The sequence below is a fragment of the Galendromus occidentalis genome, unplaced genomic scaffold, assembly GCF_000255335.2.
Source record: "Galendromus occidentalis unplaced genomic scaffold, Mocc_1.1 scf7180000077485, whole genome shotgun sequence".
Classification (NCBI taxonomy): Eukaryota; Metazoa; Arthropoda; class Arachnida; order Mesostigmata; family Phytoseiidae; genus Galendromus; species Galendromus occidentalis.
Genome location: NW_003805473.1, coordinates 1,353,367 through 1,378,861, shown reverse-complemented (window position 1 = coordinate 1,378,861; position 25,495 = coordinate 1,353,367). Strand labels below are relative to the sequence as shown.

At 53.2% G+C, this 25,495-nt stretch overlaps 1 protein-coding gene across 1 annotated transcript in view; it reads right to left on the bottom strand.

The window, feature by feature from the left end:
* The window catches only part of LOC100907467 (KH domain-containing, RNA-binding, signal transduction-associated protein 3), a 46,591-nt gene extending 21,856 nt beyond the window's left edge, over window positions 1-24,735 (bottom strand). Inside the window, exon 1 of the mRNA XM_003745870.1 lies at window positions 24,600-24,735. Coding sequence (XP_003745918.1) covers window positions 24,600-24,735 — 136 coding nt within the window. The remainder of the gene's footprint in view (window positions 1-24,599) is intronic.
* Window positions 24,736-25,495: the final 760 nt, after the last annotated feature.

The window sequence follows — 25,495 nt, the reverse complement described above, 5'->3', positions numbered from 1 at the left end:
CACTGAAAGGGATAGCTGTGGAGTCTGTTTCGTAAACACTACAACTTCTAAGCATATTCTCGGGAGCTCGTTGCAGGTATTTTGAAACGTCACACGGGAACTGCGTCAGGAGTGGATCCGCCGCCGTTGGGTTCTTATGTCTGAAATGTCAGCCGAACAAAGCCCTTGGAACCGACTCTCGCATTCAGCTCCCGTGTGGAGCCGCGAGCTTTCGCGCAGCGACAGGGTGCCGATCCCGGAGTGACTTATTTCAGAGAGCGACACGTCGGCTGCGAGCCGGCGGGATCGTCGTGCGACAGACACGGAGTTTGTCACTAGAGTCTTCAGTCGAGTGACAGGGAAAAACTGTCATTTGCCCGTCCTCTGGCATTAGCACAAATCACCGGAACCTGACTGACTGAGTGGATCACCATTCGTCGAAGTGTATGATGATCACCGGAGCTCTTTCATGAACGAATCGGTCAACGAACCTTCACTCAGAGAGTTTTCCATCGCCCGTGCGGACTCCCATCCATCCGCCCTCCCTCCCGTGCGTCCGGTCGGCCGTCTCTACGAATCGGGGGCTTTCGAACGGTACAGCGCGCGTCCTCATCGGCAGAAGCCCGCGCGATCCGATTCGTCGGAGCACGCCAGGTTCTAGGGCCACGTGCTCTCAAAAATTCAGCGAGTGAAGGCTCGAAAAGTTCACTCGTCGACGTTCGCAGATCCGTCTCGACGTTACTCCGATCGGAGGATCGACGGTGGGTGGGCGGCTCAGTTCTGCTGTCTGTCGAGACCCAGTTGTCGCAACAGTGATATGAAAAGTTTGTTCCCGAGCGCGGTCTGTTGTCTCATGCGACGCGAAATCGTCGTCGGACCTGTCCGGTCTCTGTCATCGTGTCCCTCCGGAGGATCTCGGAACAGGAATCCGGTGATTCCTATGGACCCGCTCGTGTCCTTGCCGCGATCATTTTTTTCCCAGCGGAAGCAAGCCCCCTTATCAAGCAGGCAAGCGACCGGAACACATGCTGGTCCACCCCGAGAGTGCTCCATCGTGCGCTCGTGTCGCAATCTCTTGAGATGTGATCACGATCTCATCGTGCAGACTCGATGATCGCGGTCGCCATGAACGTCTTCATCCGCGAATGAGCTCTCGCCAGCGAAAGATGAAGAAAGCACAACCGGACTACCCGTCAAGGGGATGCCCGAGCGTCGAGGGGGGCGAGCACCCCTTCCTCTTCACTGTCAGAACTTGCTGCCGACCTTGGCTTTTCGGCCATAATCCAAGACTCAGCCAATGACGATCTTCCCGATGCTAATACCTGATTACAATGAGCGAGCTCAAAAATAACCTCCACCGCAGCGCTGCCGCTACTGTTGTTGCGGTGTGAGTGGTAGTAAGGTGTTCCTGCTGCCGCTGACGTTGATGATGGTATGAGCCGCTCTCCGTGGTTCTGCTTTCCCGCTGCCGCCGGTACTGCTGGGTGAGAAAGGATGGGTAGGTGGGTGGGTGGGTGTGCTCATCGTTCGTTCGTCAGGGTAACTGCGTACCTCAGAAATACAGCCTCTGTCGGCTGTTGCTTGCCAACGTTTGGGCACGTTCCCAAGGGCCGACCAAGCTTTGAGCCGAGGGCAAACTGAGATTATTTTCACTGCTTCGGAACTTCACCGCAAACAAACCCAACTCGAACGCACGGCCAAATATGAACCTACGTGGAGCGGGAACGTATCGAGCGGGCAGCTCCCTCCCAGAGCCGACGTCGAGAGAAAATTCACCAAAGTTCCGTCGGAAAAGCTCCTTCCAATGTATCCTCTAGAGCGGTGCGTGGTACTCCTGCAGCGGGAAGAGCTCCGAGAAACTAGCGTTTTTCTGGTCCGTTGGATCACTCCGTACGCTCCCCGACGTCCTGCCTCACCGAGATAGAGCTCCGGGAGCAACCTCATTGCGAGACTCACGAAGCGCATCCTCGAGCTCCCCGGCGTCATATCACTGACCGCACGCGATGCGGAGATAAGCGTCTCCTGAACCCTTCGGGAGAGTTGAAAACAGACCTGAACCGATTCGGAGGCTACTCGCAGACAAGCCCATTCGAAATGAGAGACGGCTCGTTTGTTTTTCGTGAGATCTTCTGTTTGAACCGAGCCGGAGCTCGGTGTACGTGGCGCTCGGCCTCGTGCCGCCGGAAGAAAACGCTTTAGCCATCGAAATGAGGACTCGACCTCTTAACTGTATAATGGAATAGAGCCTCTCCGCTTTGATTGGCTGGAATCGGGAGAATTCGCCGGAGAACGGCTCTGACGTTGCCATCAGCTAGAGCGCATGATAAACTCTCACAGAAAATACGGGATGAACTCAAGGAAAAACTCCCTCAGGTTCGACAAGCGATGTCTCTCCGTTCAGAAGAGTTGGAGTCGTTTTGAAACGACGACGTTTCCGTAGACCTTCGGAGACAACGTCGAGGAGATCTATACGAATGAATTTAATTTTGTGACGGTGCTATTATTGTCTTCGATAGATATCGACGTCATCGATTTCCCGTTGGGGAAGAGCGGTCGCGACAGAGACTTGAGACGAACCCATACCGAACCGCTCCTGTGGGTCACGCCTGCCGGCGAGAACCATTAGTGTAATTTTCCAGGACCGGTCTAAAGCCCCGAGCTGCGGATCTCTGTGGGCCGCGCGAGCCTACCTCATCATCACCGACAACAGTCTCAGAATGTTTACAGTCTCGACCTTGATCTCCTGTCCGCGTAGCGCTGTCTTGTGGGTACGAATGCGGGTTCGGATCCAGGTTGACGTCTCAGTCCCTTTCAGATCTCTTCAATGGGCGAATGATCCTCGAAATCTTAGGTGTTCCTTGCTCCGAATACCGCGTAGATAGGCTCTCATCGAATGTTTCTGCTCCCCAACTGCCAGTCTGGCATCGACGTGGTCGGTTTCGTTCGATTCAGACTCCTGATAGGCCACTCTAAGCGGATGCAGCGATGTAACCGACGATGCTGCTGATCCGTCTGCCTCCATCGTAAGCGTCAGCAACTCCCATAATGCTGTCTTCGGCACGAAAATCCGACAAAAACTGCAGGTACCCTTTCACCTTGGCTTAACCTTCTGCCCGTCTACTTCATCACAGTTGCTTGTCGGACTTATTTTGGATCCGTCCGTCCGTCCGTCTATCCGTCCGCCGCTCGGTCCGTTCGTCCGGCCGTCCATGCGCCTGTCGGACGCTGAGTCAGTCGGCTGGTCGGCCATTCGACGGGCACACACTGAGCGGACGTCGAAACTTTGATGGACCAAATTGAAATTAGAGACCGAGGTGCGGCTCGCCGTGTCGGAAGTAGTAGGCCGAATTATCCGCACCTGGACGCTCCCGCACGATTCTCGCTGGATGGTGCTCATCCGATAGTCAATCTTGATGGGTGATCCATATCAACTATTTTTTTCGTTCCATTCGGGAAAAGCCGCTTGCGGAGGCTGTTTTCCGCTGGATACAGCGCTCCGCCCGGATGTGGTCCTTCGCACTAGCGAGAGAGCGGATTGATTCTCGACAGCTCCGTTATTCCGGCGTCACTCATTCACGGGCTTCGGTGGGAAACGACGAGCGCCGCAAGGTGTTCCTCTGACTGAGTGAGCTTCGCTCTCAGCCCTCGGGCCCGCAGGTCTGTAGTTTTCCGCCACCGAACGAAAGCGATCCGATCCTCCGAGTCACCCGATACGACCGACACTCGTTGGTTGCTGATGAAAGAGTTACAACTGGGAGTAGTAATACGTTCAGCGATAACCGTATCATTCCGGAACCGACCGCAAGCGAGCGCTCGAGACAGTGCTGTCACAATACGGGTCCTTGAACAGACTGCTTTACATGCGTCGCGCCGGGAGGAGCCGACCGAGCGTGTCCGCACAGCAGACGGGCGGGAGCAACCTCTGGTCTTCCCATGGCATCTCAAGTTGCACCTCTGGTTGCGTCTTTGGTTTCCTGTGTCGTATACATCGACAAATAGATGCCACCTCTGAACTCTGAGAGGAGCCTCCTTCCTGGGTTCAGGAGAAGGCTACTCCGATTTCGCACGGAGAAATCGAACGCGGTTCGTGCCATGTTCTCGGTATAGACCGCACCGGATTCCTTGACACGGATAGTCGGAGGACTCCTGAGCCGAGGGGAAAGTACCCTCGGAGTCTGAGCTGCGACAGCTTCCTCGCAACGTTTAGTAAGAGTTTCAGTCTCTGAACGTGATTGAGTTGGAATTTGGAAAAAATGCCACGGCGGAGATGATTCGGGCGAGTACGAAGTGACCATTAATTCTCTCTGTTTCTGACTGCGCGTAGGTACGCTCCAATAGTTCACCAATTTGCAAATGGACCCACGCTCTCCCGGAAGTCTCTCTTTCGGAAACGTTATCAGGCCACTTCAATATGGGAACCATCGCTTTCAACGCGGAGAAAAAATCCATACGTCGGCGTCGCCGCTATTGCAAACTCGATGACTGCTGACCTCACGACGGCGATAGTCAGTCAGAAGTTCGATTGATATTTTGCTCGGGAAGGCCTGCACTCTAGACACAGCGCAGAGTTCGGAGAACGTTCAGAGAAGACTCCGCCGCCCGGGCGAGTTCGAGCTGTTTCCGATTTTTTGATATATACGCGGACGATATTCGCCAAGAGATGAGAAACCAGCGAGGAGGGTCGCCAGGTCTTCCGATGCGGAAATCTGCCAAGTGAAGTGACATGCTCGCTGATGTCATGTATCGGTCGAGATGATCAAACGGAGAAAAACATCACATTTGGAACGAATGTTGAGAAGAACGTCTGTCGCAGACTCGCGCATGCATTCATTCATTATCTCGGGGAAGTTTCATCATAATTTTTTGAGGGTTGTTCCGCCGTGTGGAATTATCGGCCGGGTCACAGATGGCTGCACGCCTGACCGTGTATACCGTATTCTCTCTAATAGTGGGGCATGTCCCTCTATTTTTCGAGCTTCCGAAACATGCCCCTATATTGGAGAGTGCCCGAATATTAGAGAGTGCCCCTCTATAATTTCAACATCCCGAGATGGATTACAGCCCATAGCCTGCCGTGTGGAGCGTGCCCATTCATTTCCCAACCAGTTCGTGGAGTTCTCAAGAAATCGGGAGCAATCATCAGCTCATTCTCCAATCAGGAGCACTTCCCCAGAAATCGTTTTCTATCCTCCTCAAAAAAGTGCCCCTCTAATGGAGAGTGCCTGTATATTAGAGAGTGCCCTTCTACATTTTCATCTTCAGAAAAGGTGCCCGTCTAATGGAGCGTGCCCGAATAAAAGAGAGTGCCCCACTATTAGAGAGAATACGGTAATTATTCGCCGCTGCGGAAGCGATTTTCAATTATTATTCGAATAGAAATATCAAAGTGAAATTAATGATCTCTCCGAGAAGTCTACTCGTGGAGCGTTGACGTGGAACCGGTCTGCTCCTCCAAGAGCTAGATCAATTATCACAATCAATTTCAATAAACCGACTGGAAGAGTCTCGCTCAGCACTGACGGCGCTCTGCCGATGTCGTGGGAGACGATTCTCGGGTATCTATCTTTATTCCCGAAAGCGGCGGGTGACCGCTTCCGAAAGCGGGCTTCCCAGGTCTGAATCGCACGCTCAATGAGATTGAAAGCGGTGTGATCTCTCGGATTTGAGAGTAAACTCCGCCGACGATCTATCATCGCGGCTCAGTGAAAAAGCGTAGAGTACATCGATTCCAGGGATGTCTACGTCGTCGTATCTTCCGCGGATCTCCGCCACGCCGCTGGCGCTGCTGACACGGCTGACTGAATTGAAGAATACAGCGATCTCAGCGAAAACAGCGGAGAGGACGACTTTCAAGAATAACAAACACTTCCTCGACAGTCGAATTTCCTCGAGCGCCGATCTCCTCCGATCGCGGATTGTGATGACAGAGAGGACAGATACCACCGGGCCTGGATATCGATTTCTTTTGACAAATGAATTATTTGCGCAAGTGGACATCGCGGAGATATCTCGTAGCGGGGAGCACTTAATTGGAAACGGGAATAGGAAACCGATGACACGAACGATCGACACGACTCGGAGCTGCGAGCAGCCAGTGAGTTAAGTCCGTCATAGCAGCGCAGTAAGATCGAGGACGGTGAGCCTCCGATCGCGGATCACTCTCCTACGATAATAATAATTCAGGATACGAATTGAGCAAAAGCTGCTGCGGTGCACCCCGAACGATGGCTCCGGTCGAGAGTGTCAAGAGTTACCGCTCCGACGACTGTTTCTCTTTGTCAAATTTCGGGGACGCTTCTCGTAGTCGGTTGCTCAACAGAAAACACGACTTTCTTTTTCAGTTCTACACGTAAATTCATTACGCAACGCCGACGACTTCTTGGTCGTGAACGCATCCAAGACTCGGAGCCCATTCAGGTGTTCCCGGAGCCTCAGTAAAGTAGAATACAAGTTTTTCTTTCTTTTCGCCTGAATGTGCAGGGCGTTGTCAGGGTACGCTCGAGACGATGGAAACGAAACACATCACGTCAACGCCTAAGAAAACATTCGATATGCTCGCATACGGAATCATCATTCCGCCGAAATTTCTTCTCGTGAGAAAGCAGGTCGTTTTCGCGGCGTTGCCTTCACCTCGATGCGCTTCCCAGCGTCCGATCAATGGGGACCCTGAGTTTCGCTGGACGGTTTGCGTCGAAACGGACGGATGAAATCTACCTTGATACGGAGTCCGGTCTCTAATCCGATCCGCCGTCTGCCGGATGACGTGTTCGGTTTCACTTGGATGTCGATTCCTCTGGAAAAGCCGAATGACCGAGCGACGGGCGGGCCATTCCACTCTCTGTCACTCGAAGGGGTTTGGTTAAGCCTCCGAGGAAGAGTTCGTGGCTCGAGATCGAGTCCGAGACCGAGATATCCGATCCCTGAACTCGAGGGAAGGATTGAGACACTCGTCCTGAAGCGAGTGGGCGGGCCGGCCGTCTCGAGTCCCTTTTATAGTTTTCCGCGAGCACGCGCCCGGTGTCAAGATGAAAGCTCGAGTTGATCCTCGTCTGCGTCACGACAGAGATGTCATGCGGAGTCGTGTCGAAGGCTTTCGAGTTTTGTACATGTCAACAAAACGAACGCCCTATGCGACGTACGAACCGTCTCGACGTCTCGAACCAGGTCAAGGTCAGTGTCGAGCTACTACGAAGTTTTATAGGAGGTCCCAGCCCAGTTCGGCCTGCTCGCAAACGACTCCCTGGATCCGGTTGTTTTTCTCCCATATCGTCTTCCTCTTTTTTCCTCCATTCGGGAACCCGGCGAAGTGGATTTGTTCAGTTCATCGACGCGTTTTTGTCGTCGTATTCAGTGCCTTTTCTGCGTAAGAGTTTTTTAGCGGCCGCGCTTAGTTCCTCGCCCTGTTGCCACAAAAATGCAGCCAGGCAGCCGCAATCAGACGAGTCACTACCGCTACCATGCAGAGGAATAGACAGTCCGATTGAGAGATGGAACAACCGACGAACAGACAGACGGACGGACGGACAAACTGACGAACCGAGCCAGCCAGCGAGCAAGCGCCACCGCATCACTCCGATGTCACTTGTTCACACTTCACGCTTGGCAGCTTGGCGTCCTCGACGTACGTATGTTTGATCTTTGCTCGTCATTTTCGCCTGTGACGAGCAATGTGCGAATGCCATAAACGGACTGAGATGTTGATCCTAGATTTAACGATTGCTTTCTTCACTGACAATCTTGACGCCCTCGCACCCCGCACTCGGACAGCGGTTGGACCCTCTCGTTGCTGGTTTTATATCATGCCTGTCATGGCCTCGTCCAGGAGAAGGTCTCGGAGATTCATAAGCTCGGCGTTCTCTTTTGGATTTCTGAGGATCCGCCAGACATCAAGAGTCAAAGTTTCCGATGCGCTCTCCCCGGAGAGACAATTCCCACGATTGCGATGGGCCAATGGAGGAATCCATTTACACGACGACGATATCAAGAAAGGATTCGGTCCGCTGATGCATCGGGGTAGGTTAGTACACCACTGGGGGTATTTTCAACCGGTGAAACACATTCTTCCGTAGATATCCCTTCCACCGAGTTCCCCTTGCCGAATCCGATCGTCATGGCCGAAGACATGTTTTTTTTCTAAGCTAGCGATTCACTATCTATTACCTCCAAGGCCATCGGAATCTGGGCCTTCAATGATGGATAGAAGAATCGCGTTTAACTTCTGCGATAAGGTACTACCAACGTATGTGGTCTGCCTGGATGAATTTCTCCCACGGAACATAAGTCTGAGTGAGGTCGGGAGATGCTAACGGGGTCCACTGCAACAGTGATTTCTCCATCCGGACGGGACGCCTACATCTAGGATGCAATCATACCTGGAAGCGAAAAAATAAATGCCTCGTTAATTGTATTGTATAGGTCGAGCCACAGAAGGAGCCCTATCAAAATTCAATTTTCACGGATCGAAGAGCACGTGTGGATCATTATCAAAATCGCGGATCGAAATTACGATAAGCTGTGCCTTGGAGCGCACGACCGCCGGCTCCACGTGAATGGCGAAAACTTTCGTTGAGCATGGAAACGGGACCGAATGTCGAAGTCGAAACCGCTTCCGAAGTTTCGTCGAATGGAAATGCGTAAACGAGAGCGGCAGAGGCCGGAAGAGGACTCCAGGCGCGACTGGTACAGCACTCGCGGATGCAGCGAGGGAGCCGCCGCGCAAATGGAACAGAATCCGCGATTCCAACAGCGGCGACCGGAACACCTCACCAATGCAGGAGGATGTCATCGTGGGAATCCTCTTGCGTCTCGGTCGAAGAATTTCTATAGTCGTGACGGATTATCCGTTCGCTGTCCGGCGGAGTGACCGCGAGACATCGCAACGAGATCATCGAGTCCGGTTCGGACTCGCACCTCGTACGGGTTGTCGTCAAACCAGGAAACGATTAGCAGAAGCCTAGGGATACTTCTGTGCGCGCGGAAGCTAAAACCACATCGTGAAGTCAGCTGTCAATCAGTCAGCCGCTCACTCGGTCGAAGTTTGCTTTTGTTTCAGGTGAGAAAAGAAGACATGGTGTTGGAGGAGATGGCGGCGCCGCTCATAAATCACTCGTCTCGCTCCCTGAGCGTCGGTTCGGTTCGGTTTGGTTCCGACCGTTCTGAGCATACAGCCGACAGATATTCACCCAGTCAGTCAGCATCAGTAAATATTGTCAGTTTTCTGGTCGGCCTCGAGGATTATTTCATTCCGCAAACCTCTGAAGACTGTTCAACTCCACTCACCGATCGACCGGCGTTTGCGGACGAAAAGCGAGTTCTTGAAATTCGATGCTGCTTGCATCACTCTAGCGAATGGTAATTATCGCAACAGTCGACGACATCTCGAAACTCCTAGAAATTCCGAAAGCAGCAGCTCGGTCCGTGAGAGTTTCGATTCGGGACCTTGCTTGAAACGATAAGGCCAGCCTGAGTGTGCGGGCTTCCGGGTGTGCGGGTTCGGCGTAGCTCCGACGAATGTGAAGTTCATGCTTCACGGGGATGACTCCTCCAACGCTGGTTCCGTTTTTCCGACAACAGACATGAGGGAAGTATTTTCGGGTCGCGAGGAAAATCGCTCGGGTGGAATGGAAGTTCATCGCTTTCCTAAGCGGAGTACGCTGATCGAGACTCCGAGTTCAACGGAGAAAATGTTATGTACCGACCCCCCAAGCCGCACCATCGAGAAGGTCCAGGGGTTTGTTCCAAGGACGTTGCGTCTTTCATCGGGATCCCGAATATTATCTACTTATCGCGGATTCTTCGAGACTCGCAATCATTCACGAGAGTCTCATGATATCCCTGTTGCCACCGCGAGATATCCTTTGCGCCGGTGGGAGCTAGTTCACCGCCGAAAAACAACGCGGTCGGCGGCATAATTTCCTCTCGACCTGAGACGGTCTCGAATCGATTTCCTTTCCGCCCCCGCCTGGAGTCACAAAGTCTGTTCTGCGAGCAGTCAAAACAACGGTCGGGCTCAACCGGATAAGGAAACTCTCTACATTCAGAATTACGTCGTTAAAAGCTATTGTCTCCTATTCGTGGATCAAGTACGGTATGGACAGGCGTCCTTATGCGTAAAGTTCGCGTGGTCTGAGCGTAGATGGTTCTCCGGAATGAAGAACGAGCATTACGGTGACTTCAGCGCCTGGCCTTGATCTTTTATAGACCTTTGTTCCGTTGAACGATTTACCTCGAACGGCACGGATCAAATCGGGACATCTCGATTGTTCGTCTCGGACGGCGGAGCGTCTCCGAGGTGAAATCCTTAATCCGGTGACGTGAGGAGAAAACAAGGGTCCCTCCTAAAGCAAACTTTGATCCGAGGCTTCAGATCGCTGGCTACGCCCAGCGAGACAAGGATCAGCCGGCATGAAAGGGGAAATCCGCTCGCATTTAGGGATATCTGGCCGAGTCACGAAAATTCCGATCGCAACCAATGCTGTCGGAAATTCAATTTTTTGGGAGCGTATCCACCGGAGCCCAAAATCAGCTGAAAACTCACTCTCTCACGGACTCTCTATGAAGGCACCTACAGTGAGTTGCTGTCAGCTGCTGACCAATCGCCTATGTACTCCAGACGTTTGAACTCGAGCGTGGAAATTCATTTCAGTCAGTCGGACAGAGATCCGACATTGATTCCTGATTCTGAATGTATTTTCACAACTGTTTCGGATTCTCTCACGGCGAATGAAGACTTTATAATACAAAGTACACTCGACAAAACCATTCGCGTAGTCTCATCGATGTCGTCGGTCAATGCAGAATTTTTACGGTCATGTCGTTCCTGACTGATCAAGACAATCGGCTCGAAGCGAACTTTCCGGAACCTGATTTTTCAATTAAGGTCCTCGTCGCTCCATGGAACATCTCCGAATCGACATCTCTGGGCAAATATCAGTCAGAGCTACCGTGTGTCGGGGGAATCCTAATGAGAGCGCAGTCGTCTTCCCTAGAAAGCCAGCGGACCGCTCCGAAACCCTGCTCGTGGTGGTCGCGTCGGCAGCAGCCGCTTAACCGACGAAAGACCTCGACAAGGGAATTCGGATCCTTTATCGAACGATTCCATCCAGAGCGAGTCGTTTGAGCAGCGAGCGCTTTCCTCGCCACGCTTTGTCTATTCACAGTCAATCTGACAGCCTGACACACAATGGTTTTAACAAGAAACACGGACAAGTCGGAGACGAGAGAAAATAGATGCGACTATCTCCGACTCGCGATCGCGAAACACTTCAAGCAGATCTGATCTCGTCCCAAACTCAAGATAAACGATGCCAATTCTTGGAACGTTGCCGCAACCCCCCGAGTCATTTTTTATTGAGCGACTAAAATCGAATTCCCATTCAGAAATTATTTTCGCGAGCTCTCAACCGCATCCTCGATGCTTCTGCAAAGAGGGACATTTGCGAAGTTCGCGTTCGCAAAGTTTGCGAACGTTCCTCCGGGGTCCATATTGCATGCGGCTCGGCTCCCATTCGTTGCTTTTTCTGAGTGACTGAGTGGATATTCCTGGAATCGAACGGAGGCGCTCCGATCGTCGATCACTCGTTCCTGCTGCTCTTCATTCGCGATATACCTACGTGCAGTCCTGGCAGAGCGTAATAGACGCCGTAAATTCCGTTCCGAGCTCGAGCGACTTCGAGTGGATCAGGGACTTCTCCCCGTTCACTTCAGTCAGGGCTCCCGTCATTCTTCGTTCGATGACTCCGATGTGACATTCTCAGCAGGGAAAAATGCGTTTTATCTTCCCAAAAAAAACGTGATCGGATATCTCTTCGGTACTCGGCCCTCGACGACGACCGAACATTGGAATCGTCGCCGACCGGAATAGTGTTCTCCCGAGCGGCTCGGTGCATTGACGAAATTCTCAACACGACGGAACACGAACTCATCCGGGGATTGACGCGAATCGGAATGAAGAACTCGATTGCTTCTGATCTGAAATCGATAGACTTGGTCGGCGAGACCGAAATCTGAGAATCAGACGGCGCGTCAAGCTACGTTTCTTGACGATTTTTTTTCCCATTCTCAGCGCTCCCGCGAACAGCTCACTGACCGCCTGACAAATTCAGGGAGCCTGTGGCGAATCCAGAAATCGTCTGAAAATGCAGAGGCACGGTCGGTTTGATCAAAGAGTTTCGTTCAGAAACGTCGCCGAGAGCTCCGGCAATCACGTGGCGACTAACCGACGTAACGTATTGTGAATGGAGCTTCTCTTCGCGATTAACTCGCGGGAGCCCATCCGCCGCCGCGGATCCGAAGGGGAACTTCGTGGAAACGAGCCGGGACCATTGCGCTTGTCTCTTCTGATTTTCGCTCTATAGTCCGCTGGAAACAGTCGATTCCAAACTTGAAACCAGAAGAATAGAGAACCAATTTTCGAAAGTCTTCAGTCAGCCGGTCAATCAGTCGGTCGGTCAGTCAGTCAGTAAGCTACTCAGCCAGAGCACACAAAGCGGCAGCGGCGGCGCCGCGCCGTAGTGTCGATAGCCGAGATCTTGTGCGTTGCCCACCGCAAAAACGCGTATCCAGACAACAAAGCACGATGTGCGTCCTTGGAACAACTGTTCACGATGAGGTGCTCACCGTGGTGAGCCACACGTCGATTTCAAACACATTGAAACATCTATCATGGGGGATCAAATCCCAAACCGACTGCTCACCACCGTACGGAAAGGTGGCGGCAGCCGTTCCGACCAACTGTCAGATAAACCGTCGACCGAAGTCACTTTCAGCACCAACAGTACCGCTCACGATTCCCGGACAGGTGCTCGCCGTACGCTATGAGGAATGAAATTAATGGATGGATAACTAAATAAGCGAATCGCCAGCTTGGCCGTTCCCGCTCAGCATTCGGCTCTGCCGTCCGCCCGACCGCTGACGCACGCGCGGATAAACTGGCCGGGAGGGGGAGGGGGGGCAACTAACCGCGCCACTTCGAGCAAAAATCCAATTTCGCCGCGAGAACAAGAACCTCAAAGAAATAACGCGTCGTCGCTGTTCTTCCCTCCACCAGAAGACTCTGTCGGTGACTCGCGGGCTCTGCGCCCAACATTCTTATCGGCAATCATATTCCTGTTCTTGACTTCTCAATTAGAAGAAGAAGAAGGAGTCCGGATCTGCTCCCCGGACAGTTTCTGGACCGACTCCGCGCATCGGCGGCGCCGCGCTCAAACCAACTCGAACTCGCGAAAGCAGAAGACGCTTTCTGCGCGAATTCCATTCCGTTGTCATCGCGCACCTAATAAGGAAACTGGTTTAGGCTGCTGGAACTCGCACCTGCCCATCAGGGCCGAGACGGAGACACGACGACGGACGTCTTCGCTGGGCGGGCGTCGATCCTCGCACAGCCTAAAACTGTTCAGAAAGCGTTTTCGTGTGACGGGCGGACGAGTGGTCTCGACTTGGTCGTGAGACGATAATTCTCGCAGGGCGAGTGGCGGTTTCCCGCCCGGATGAAGAGGACACAATCGAAGCAGCGTGAGTGGCTGGATCGTTATCAGCACGGGTAACAACACCCACACGCCAACTGCTTGTCGCTGTGGGACCGGGAGCTGGACGAGTTCCTATTCCCTCAACTAAACATTGTGGAATCTATCCGAAAACTCTGTAGGCTGTGTGTTGGTGGCTTCTCACACGGTGCTTATGCAAATGTCCCCTTTCCATGTCAGGCAAGGTATAACAGCGCTGTCGCTTCCATCAGGAGCAACTTTTGTAAGAGGACATTACCGACACAAAAACTTGCGTGGTCGATGACTCGGAAGAAAACTGCGTCTCTGCCTAACTACACTCTTCTTCGACTCGCATTCGGAAGCGGGAATTCCTGGAAGATCTACCTGTGATGATCTAGTATGATGAGCGATCGGGATGCAGAACCTGCAGAGAATTTTGTTTGCTACAGAAACTGCATTGAGTAAGCCCGATTGCGCAAACTAATACCATTTCACCACCGGAACCGCAGACGAGAACGACGAGCGATAAAGGTCGCCACGTCGACGCCGATGGTCGCCGACTCGGTGAAGACTTGATGGCCATTGGCATTTCTGGAAAAAGGTGATCGAGGGATGCAGCACGAGGACGAGCAGTGCGACGAGCGAGAAATTGTTTTCCGAGGAACGAATTCTTTCTCGATTTGGCGAGCGGCTCTGTTGTGTCGAGCACGTACAAGATCAACAACAGTTTCGGAAAAGATTGCTAGTCCACTCTCTCAGTCGAGGATACATGCTCGTTCGGTAAATATCCAAGATACACAAGACGGTGTGGGGTTCGTCTCCCGGGTGCGGCGAAACCGTCTGGAGCAACCGGAGAGAATCCGGCCGACTCTGCAGCTTTTCGTCTAGTCTGCATTTGGGCGCCGAAAGTGCTTGCTCTCGAGCGGGCGAGCGAGGGAGCGATGGCGATGAAGAGAGACGAGGGGGGGGAGTTGAGGTAAGAAGAGAGCAATCGAGCCTCCCGGATCATGAGCTTTCAGAGTCGGCCAGAGAGTAATCACCGAATATAACCCAATGCGGCCTTAATAGCCCATTGAAGGCCTCGCAATAATAATGCGATGACCGAACCACCTACGACGTTGGGGTGTTCTTCTCGTCTCGACCAACATCCCGTCCCGCCCGTCGAGTACTGTCGTTTCCATCATTGCAGTCTCGCTTAACGACCTCGCGACCACCTCAGCGCTAACATATTGTGGACGCTGCTCGGTCCCGAAACCACAATTCCCGAATTTATGCGTGGACTCCCTCGGAGACCGATGCGATGCAAAAACTAATGAGAGCCGCACATTGATTTAATGGAAGTCTCCATCGGGAGTGCGCTCGTGAGCGAGGACATTTGCACAATGTGGCCGCGAGGTCCCTCATCGAGTAGATCCAAAATGACCAACGCTCATTAGGACAGAGCATTCTCTTTCCGACACGGTTCGCTATAGGGAAGAAAGAGAGAAGCGACCTTGACCATGTGATACGACTGCAACTTATGTGGGGATAGTTCTGTTTTCGCCTCCCGTTTGTACAAAGCTCACGATTCCTCTCCTGCCGGAATCGATCCCCAAGATGAGGCCATGATCGACTCTGCTGGCGCCCAAGTCGTCTGGATCGCAACGGTGAGCCCTCTAGGCGGGACACCGACCGAATTCCCAATGGGGGAAACGACAATGAAGGCGCGCGGTATTTCCGCATTGAGTGAGTTGTACACATTGCAAGGACACGGCCGCCGTCGTAGACGTCCTGGTATCTCTTTCTGAGTGAGATCATGTATTCTTGACTTGCCAGGACTCTTTCAAGAGATCGGCTGGAATTCGGGGAGGAAATGAAGAGCTCGGGGATTTCCAGTCGAGCTGGTTCGCGAGCAGAAACTTTTCCACTCCTCAACCGAACCCATTGCTCCTCGACCCTCGTACGTCCTGATCTTTTTCGGCATTATTTTCTCCTGGCGTAGTCCTCGCTCGGCGAGAATTCCAATGAACATCCCTACGAGAAGCCTACGAGAACCCTTGGAGAAACCTACGAGAACCTTACGAAACCCCTCGAGAGCCCTATGAGGACCCCCGAGAATCCCTATGAGGATCACGAAACGGTCCGACGGCCGGGTTCACATGCGATAGAATGTTTTCATCGAATGTCGGTCGGAGTGGAGGAAGAAGGAGACGGACGCAGAATCGAGGCGGGCGGGCCAGCCGTCGGGAAGTCGGACGGACGCAGAGAGAGCCCAAGGCCCCGAAACGACTGACTGACTGAGAGACAGACAGCGAAAATTTCTCTGTTCACTCCGTGCGCTCGCTGCTCGTCGGAGCTCGGCTCCCGGAGGCGGCTCTTTCTTGCATCTCGTGGAGCTGAGCCCGGTATTCAAATGATTTCCATAAGTTCCTCTTCTTCTAACGTTCCTGAAGACATTGCGACGGAGGGAAAAAATCTCGCGTCAGACAACCCGTCCCGCGCGCTCTCGCCGGCACGTTTACGAGCAAGCGGGCAGGCACGCCTGCTCACTCACTTGGCTGTAAGCGAGGGCGCTCTGCGGGTTCGGAGCGGGTGTTCATTCGTTTCTGAACTTGTTCCTCGTCCTAATTAAGTTGAACACATGGACGAAACAAAGACGAAAGCGGGGTGACGTTGAGCATGAGGCTGGCTCCGCACACTCGGAAATGAAATCGTCATCGTCGTCTCCGTTTTCTCCGCCATCGCTTTCGTGGGCAAACAACACCACGGGCTTGGAACTCGTCTTCCTGCACGAGCGTACACGCATGTGCGTTCCCAGCCAGATGTGACACGGCGTGCTGCGTACCTCAAGGTTTGCTTCCCGCGGAGCTTTCGGAAACGTGCGGAGGCGTCGCCCTCGCCTTTATCGTTGACGTTGTTGTCGGTGGTGCTTTCCATTCTCAACGGCGACAAGGAACAAGACACCTGGAACGTCCCGGGCAAACTGCATCGCGTTCCGTATGTTGGCCGTCCTTGAGTTTTTTCCCGTAGTCCGATTCAGAGTCTGCTCGTTGTCTGCATTTCTTTTCTTCTCCGCGTTGTCCTGACACCGCCCCTGCCGCCACCGACGTAACGTCTTCTGTTCTCCGAAGGCCGAGATCGCCTTGGCCTTTTGCTACCGCGAGGTGTCCGACAAACGGAGCTTCCGTCTCGGGGATCGCTCGGTCTCCCGACGAAGCGCCCTCGTTCGTGACAACATTGTCAGCTCAGAGTTGAAAAACGATCAAACAGTCCTGTTCACACGTGGACCTGACACGGTGTAGTTTCTCCGGGAATTTCGGTCGTCACTACGCTCAGCGGCTCCGCGAGAGCACGAATGAGACGAGCCGCATCCCTCCGGCTTGTTTTCGAAAGAGGCTCAGCGAGTTGTCGACGGCTGGCATCGCTTATGTCGGTCTTGTGAGGAGTGCTTGTCGTCTCTCTTTGCGCATCGCGGGTACACAACCATATCTTATTCTCTTCTTGTACCTGCTTCAGGGGGGCTGTGCCGGGGAACGCAGTGACCTTGTCGATCTGTCATGTCTGTTCGAGAGTTCAGATGCGGACTTGTCTTCCTTCTGCTGCTGCTTGACTGTCATGGTCTGGCTTTCGATCCTACCGCCTCTGTGCAGTAGGAGGACAATGGTCCTCAACAAGCGCCTATTGAAGTGCATGGGATCCACTCGGGCCCGGGAGAACATGACTTCATCCGCCTCCGGCTCAGTATTCCGCTGGAGCTCGACGCAAGCAGCAGCTTTGCTGGACTAAGCGAAACTAGGAACCGAATTGACCGACGGGGAGTTTCCAGCCGTGCTCCCGGTCGTCCGGGTATTTTCCCGTCAAGGAACCGGGGGGGGGGGGGAAACGACGGTCGCAGCCGGTGAGTTGGCGATTGTACTCAAATCCGGTGATAACTCTGTTTCGGAGCGTTCGCCAGACACGCGACTCGCCTACGCGGTCGAATTGCATCAGCAGTTAGAGGTGATGGCGGAACGGAACCAATCCGTGCACAGAAACCGAGAGTGCATTAGACGATAGACCTTTACGGCAGTCCTAACCGACACCGTCGCTGCGTACGTATGTACATGCGAGTTGCGAGCAATTCCAAGCCGCGCCCGCCATTGTTTCCCGCGAAAAAGGCAACGGAATCAACGAACACCGCCGATGAATAGAGTGCCAGTGCTGCGCACGTGCACGGAGGCATTCATTGCAGGGCCACGCATACGACTCTGAAGGCGGTGAACAGCCGCGTTGAACAAAAATTTCAGGACAGAGGATAAAAAAACGGATTGTGGCAAGTGGCTTCCTCTCGCAGTTCGCACTCGTTTCGAGAATTCATTCAGAGCTCTCGAAGAATAAGCCGAACCCCCGACGGACCGCCGCGCTGAGCAAGTGCGCCGAACCCAGCGCTTTATCGCGAGGAACTTCTCGAGCTTGTTCGTTCTCTGCTGCGGCTGCTAGGCGGGTGCGCGCGCCGGAGTTCGACTTCGACTAGCGCTGATCCCGACGCTTTTCGCGCGGCTCATTCCCACAATTGCTCCCGTGAATTCCCCGCCAATCCCCTCCGACTCCGAACACCGATCCTCATCGGCTCAAATCCACATATCGCTTCCTTTGGATCGGGGGCAGCCGAGGCGCACACGGGGAAGCGACCCCGACACGAGACGGATCTTTTCTCGTGAAATAAGGACGTGAGCGTCGGATGAGACTGACAGGCTGAGTGACTGAATGACTGAGTGATCCCCTCTCGGCATCGAGAGGAAAATATAATTCTCAGCAAACAGGAGACGACGTCTTTCAGAAGACTGCTACTTCCAACCGTCTGGGAATAGCAGCGAGGTATCGAGCGCTTTCGGATTCACAAGCTTGCCGATGTCGTCCGATGCTTCGTAAAAACTTTCGACTCTTACACAAAACAGGCGTCTCGTGAAAGCGGGGCTCACAGGAGAACTTCTCTAAGGGAGCCGTGTTCAACAGCGGAATTTCTTTCAATGAGCCCGACGATGTTGTGTCGTTGTCTGTGGTCGGGGAATCTTCTGCGACGTCTCGATGCAAGAAACGTTCGCGGAGCCCCGAGCGCGAATATCAGTCAGGCTCGCCGGCGGGCGTTCCAGACTTTCATCTACCGGTAGCTCAACAAAAGACTTCATTAGCAACAGCATCCAACGGCTTCGGTACACGAATCTCAAAGACATAAACAGCCGGAGGTGACGGAATTTTTTGCCGCACACAACCCACATCCGCTCCTACGTTCGTATGCAGGGTCCCGTGTGAATTCACATAACGCCGGATTCGCTGCGTAAACAAAGCACGTCGACACGGCTACTCGGCGGTCGTATGGCTCCGAAGAAGTCCGTCCCAATCGTTCGAGGAGCGTCGTTCTGGTTAAAGTTTCATGGAAAGAATCGATTAGACAGTTGGGACTGTGCCCCGTGCGTGCTGAGCCCCGCAGTTTTTTTTCCGGCTCGTTTTACCGAAATTTCTGTCGGATGATCAATGGACGAGATAATGATATCAGAAGGCGACGCGCCCACCTCGACCGGAGGCCCATGAACTACGTCGGAATCGTCCAAATTCAAGATGAGCCGAGAAATAAGGATCCTAATGGGCGACCGCAGCCTCCCGCCATGAAGTAACATCTGTAAATTCTCCATGTGGCTCCTTGGAGGAGGGAGGGAGCGGATGGGCGGGCGGGCTAGCGGGCAGAACAACTGACCAGCCTAAAGGTCGGCAACGAGCTGCAGAGTGAGAGAGAAGAGAACGATGGCATTGCCGGATAGACTGGTCACGATTCACGAATCACTTGGCGGTCGGCGGAACGCATCGAATCACTTCTCTGTAATGCGCGGCTTTCCCCAAACACTGCTTGCCTGCTAATGCACCGATGCCGCAACTTGTAACAATTTGCTCCGTCTGCCTCTTCCCTAAACGATCATTGAGGTTTCTCCGGAAGCAAGATGAGATTCTTTCGAAACTGCCCGTACCAGTGACGTGCTAAGTGCAGACTTCCATCGGCGGCTCCGAGACCGAGACGAATCGAAATCGTATTTCCTCGTGATTTCCGCCTCCAATTATCGCTAATTGACTCAATACGGCCCTCCCCCGAATCATCGCTGGTCCAGAGAATCTTTAATGTGTGATGGACCCTAAAATTCAACGAACGAACGAACGGAGGGACCGGACCACGCGCGAGAATGCCCAGCGCTTGGTCCGCGTAGGCCGTGTGCTCGCGAGGGATCCCGACGTGTATTCCGGGGTACGGATACACAAAGGAGACGACGCAATTATTTTATGTACCTACATATGTATTCGTTGACTTTGGGAGGCTGAAGAAGGTTTTCTGGACCTCCGAACACTGGCTCTACCCCAGTTTCGCTTCCCATCCGGCCTGCCGCAGGTCGGCCATCGTGGAACCTTGAATATCGAATCAAGGAACGGAAATCGTCGTTTCCGAACGCATCCTCCCGAGTCCGACATGGAATCCTTCAGAACTCCCGCTTGTTATGGAAATGCTCGGCATGCTCGACGTTGCTTGCTCTTCAAGTGATCGCGGTCCCCCACTGAACTACCGATTCCCTCCTCTCTGACGACGTTTCGATCGAATCTCATTAGGGGAATCATAAGTCCCTCGGGCTCTACCTCGTTTGAGGTTCGGGAGCTCGATTCTGAGTTCGAATGGTTACGGGGCAAGGGGTTGGCGAAGGCGGTGTCGTTCGATGAAAAATACGACTGCAGGGCTCGACTGCTGATTTCGAGCTCAGCTTGCGGATTCGAAGATGAGCCTCTCGCTGTAGACATGTGGCTCATGGCGGGTGATCACTGGAACAATGGCCTTTACGTCAGGCTCGACCTGGATCCCTATTCTGACAGGGGGCAGACTGAACGAACGACGACCACCTAGGTGTTCAACAATCAGTCGTAGCCTCGACCCTACTGCAGCGAGCGGCAGTCATTATCATCTCGAACAGAACAAATAAGTGAACCCTTTTAAAGCTCGCATCCGCAAGTCATTTGTTCCTGACAATGATTCCGTTTCGCTTTCGGTCTGGCTTGAAATTCAATCGGTGCTCCTCCAAAAACAATCTCCGACAAGATCAAACGTCAGCGAACCGTGATCTGCGGGATTCTGACGGGAAATAGAATATTCAAATCACTAGATTAGCGTTTTGAGTACGGCGAGAGGAGGGCGCACGGAAATTCCGTTCCCGGAAACCCAGCCGAGGACTCGCTGAGCAGAGGATCCCACACGGATCCTCGTCTGTTTATTCATGACCCCGCGTTTATCAAATGTTCAAGTAGGTATTTGATTCTGTATCGTTGCACACGACCGAATGCCTCGGATTAAGGCTCACCTTGGTTAATAATTTAGGTGAGTGTACGCCAGTCGTGGTCGACCGGTCGGGCGAGCGCTCGCCGACCGGTGTCAGCTGCCGGATCCCATGCATACCGAGAGCCCACCTACTACGGGAACACCTGCACTCGCCGGTCCTCATCATGCCCACGTGCACGCACGCCATAGCGTATATGGGGCGTTCACAATTCATCAGTGCCCATCCAGAAAGTACGGCGGGATGAAACGAGAAGGAACAAGCGAAGAACAGGGAAGCGCTCCATTTCCCTCAGTCGTTCAATTCGAGAGGAGCGCGGTCGGAGCTCAGCGAGAATTTTCTCGATAACGCATCATGCGGCGCGGGTTGAGTGGAAGCCCGTCGATGTCCGATCGATCCAGCGACCGATCGATTAATGACACACGGCTCGGAACTGCGATTCTAGCACCTGTTCGGTTGAACCTCGTCGAGGGACATCGATTTCTTGATCATTTGAAAGCGTGTTCCAAAATTGCAAATTACCGGCGCTGGGGTGATTAGTTTGAGGGGAACCGGCCATTGGGGTCGCGACCCATACTGTGAAAAGCACAACAATTAGACATGACGACACGCGAGCTCAAAGAATAACATTCTTCCAAAATGACGGGGGACGGTCAAAGTGTAACAGATGAAGCATTGGTCAATGTTCGACCGGAAATAACGCTGCGGGAGGTTCGATGGGACGATTTTTTCATTAGATCTGCACCGATTCGACTGCTCGCCATTCTCGCGAGTCAGCTGGCTTGACTCGCACGTAACGGAAGCATATTGCTTTCGCGATCCTCCGCTCGTATATACGAACACATTTACATACATACAGGAACAGAGGGAAACGTCGTTATTAGCGTGAGCATCGCTCCTTTCTGTTGCCCCGTCTATCACAGCCCACAGGGAGGGAAAAGGGTAAGCGGGCGAATAGGAGGCGACCATGCAAGTCGGTCTGATTCGAATCGGCATAGTTTTCCCTACTTGCCCGCTCATTGCTTTCTTCGGGCGTGTTCCTCTACTCGCATGTAATACGAGCAAGGCGGCCGAAAAGAGCTGCAACCGCATTCGTAAGCAATGTTATCGAGCAGGCCAGGCCGCCAGAAACCCGAAACACTGATCGACGGATCGAGGAATTCCAGTGGGAATATTTCGGGATCATTTGGGATCGAACACTCTCGGCTCGACAAAACCTAAGCCGTCTATGTTTATTTCAATTATTATTATCATTATGCCTCCAATATCATACATATACATAAGCTCGACCGAAGCCTCTTCGGTAGAAAAAAAACAGTGGTAGGAGGAGAATTGATCTCAAGGAGAAGGATTCGCAGAATCCCTCGAGGAGAACCAGAGCCATCCACCTAGAAGAAGAATCCAGTCCAAGGACGCGAGTATGAAGAAGGATGAGTAGAGTATTAGTCCGAATGGACGCGTTTAGCCTAGCGCGGTACCGTCGACTGGCGTGACGGAGTGGCACAACTTCAGCGTTCAGCGCCGTACGAGCCGCACATGTCCTAGGTACGGCCCAGAAGCATGCAGGCAAGGCACCGATAAGAAATCGGAAGCAAAGACACGCCGGAAACGTCGTCGGGAAACGCGAATGGATCGAGAATCCATCGTCTGTCTTCCCCAAACTCCCGATCGCAGCTGTTCCGTCGCCGGAGGCTCCGTCTGGTTTCTGTCATGTCTCATTAGCAAGCGGATGATCATTGATTGTCAGTGGCAGAACGATCAGCTGTCGTGTGTTCTTAGTGAGAGATTCGAGGGATAATGCGCATGCGTACCCCACCCGTTCATTCCTAGCATCAACTCGGAGAGAAGAGATCAGGGTCTATCAGCACGAGGGATTTTGGGGCTCAAGAAAGCGAGAAACGTACGACGAGAAGCGACAGCGCGACGAAAAAGGGAAAGCGCCCGCGGATCCACGAAGTAAGTAGGGATTGTTCCAGGTTGTGAAGGGCGACGACATGGCGTGGATTACGATTGGGTTGAAAACAATGAGCCCAAAGAGTTGAGCAGAGACGGCTCTACCATCAAATCAAAGCAAGCGTGAACAGCGCTGTCGTCGAGAGATTCAACACGGCCAACAATAATATCAACACCGCCATGCGTAACATCAACAACGGTCGGCGTGGCAATATAATAATAAACAGGAATAACCACCACCGGCTAAAATCACTCATGAAGTCAAGGTGAGCCGGACTGCAGGAACAGGTTGCTCGGCGTCGTCGGTCAGCAAGCGAGCCAGCCAGTCAGCAAGCCAAAATTCACCTCTGACCCCCAGCTGTCCACCATTGTGCTCTGGCGCGGCTGATGGTTATGGTGCGTAGCCGCCGCCGCCAACACCACCGCCGCTCCGCCGATGCCCCTGCAGATGATCATGTTGATGATGGTGTTGCCGGTGATTGAAGTCAGATGAGTGTTGAAACAGTTACGTGTTGGTTTCTTGATCTTAATATCCGGAGCGCTTTCCCTTTTGACCCATGAATGGCCGGTAGGATGGATGGCCGGTCGGGTATCTCGCTCGCTCGCTCGCGCGCTCATTGACATGACGCTACAATGAACACCGAGAGGAGGAAAAATGGAAGGATCTAAGGGACGAATTTTATTGAAGCCCCGCTCGGACGACGATGTCCACCTTCATCACCACCGATCGATAGAAGCGTCACCCGGAGGAAGTCGAGCGCTCCATTATTACTAGGAAGTTTGACCACCGAACGACGACGCACCGACGGACGGATATATTGCGAGGTGCTGACGCGCAGGTATGCCCGCAGCGGGGCAGTTTAGCTTAGTTCAGTGGGATAGCTCAAGTTGCCGAATGAAGTTTTCAAAACATCGCTCGTCTCGATGTTCCGTCAGCGCACCGCGCGGCTTCCAAAGTGAAACCGCATACCATCAATCGTAAACATTGGCGAATGTAGCCATAACTTGACCGACCGGTAGTGTCAACACGGTAGTGCCCCTCACCGACTACATGGGCCGCATGTGCGGGAGAACTTCCTTAAATCCGTCGGAGCTCCTGGTCGTCGAGGACATCCTCGTCGACGGCGCGAAATCGAAAAAACGCCGCTCCCTCCAATAATTATCATCAAGGTCAAGACTCCGCCTATACTCGTAGTCCCGTCAGGCAGTCGAGCGACAACGGGGCAAAGGGGCAGACAGACAGCAGCCGTTCCCGCACCCCCGCTGACGTCGAGCAGGCTCGAACAGGAGCTCGAAGGGCGCGCGGCGCGAGGATATGTCGGACGATGGGATATGAGAACTGAGGGCGGGGGAAAGGCCCTCGGGCAGATGGCCTGAACTCCATTTATCGATAAACGCTCAAGGTGGTCCGGGAAGAACCTTCTTTGTGAGAGTTTAACACTCGATGCGCGCGATCGCTCCCTTTGAGACGGCCAATCCAGAGCGATAAACGATTTTTTTCTCCAAATTGAACATCCCCGACAGGATCCAGTCTGCCGACTCGAGGGCTTCGGAATTCGTTTGGGTCCCGATCGAGATCGCAGGAAAGACAAGGCTCGGCATGGAATGCATATGAAATCAGCATCGGATATTCAAACTTTTCCATGCCAGGGATTATCCCGCACAACGAGTTCTCAACCGAACGCTAATATACCGCGAGAATTTCTGTGTTCCGCACCGCGGGGGTCAACCGAGCGGATTGAATTGGATTGGACAGCTGGAAAGCCTCAGAAACACCAGAAGCTAGAATCTCACGTCAGGAAGATCTTCGTCTTCCCGTCGACTCAAACCATCTAATTCAACTCCGACTTCCCCATACCTTGTTCGAGTAGTCGAGCCGCATGTCCCGTGCAAGAGGGTTTTTCCCTTTCAGCCAAAAGTTCATTCAAGTAGGCATTGACGTCGACGGCGGCGGAGGCGGTGATCGCCCCGGGGGAGCCACTGCCTTCAGACATAGTCCCGTTCCGGGGGAAAACAACAAAAGACTTGTTTTCGTATCCTTCGATAGAGTTTCGTTAGAATTCCACTCGAGTAGCACTGTGCTCAAGACCGTCGATAACAGAACGACAAACCCTCGCACAAACACATCTGAAACAGAGAGTCGCACGCAGGAATACACTGTGGTATGTGCCGACACAACTAGAGCAGAGAAACACAGGAGTCACTGTCCGTCTCAGGAGTAACGGGCCCGCCACTGCTTGAAGTGAGATAGCAAAATGGGGAAAGGATCGTTGGGCGAGGGAGCCAACTGAAGGTGAGGGTGCGGATACACGGCGCTCAACTTCGAATTACGCCGTCCGGCATCATGGCTAGGATCAGAAATTCCCCCGGAAACTCAAACGCGGTTCCGCGCGGATCCTCGCGGTGGGCTTAGAGTTACAACCTGGGTCATTGGCGGGGACTCAGACCCTTCGTAAAGGCTCACCGGGGGGCCTTAGATGTCTTCCCCTTGATTTCTGATGAGATTCGTGGTTTTCGTGTGCCGCGGGATGACTGGCGCAACAGGAAATCTTGGGTCGCTCATCCGTCCAAGTTTCGTTGCTTTCCTCAGGGGAACTATCGGTCGGAGGCCGCGGGCTCTTCTCAGGAATTATTCGAGCTCTCAGGCATCCGCGAAATTAGCCCGGGCAGATGGAACAATGGCCCACAAACCATACCCGTTTTGAATTCAGCAATTCAGCCCGATCCGCTCGGAGAGTTACGCGAACGTTTGAG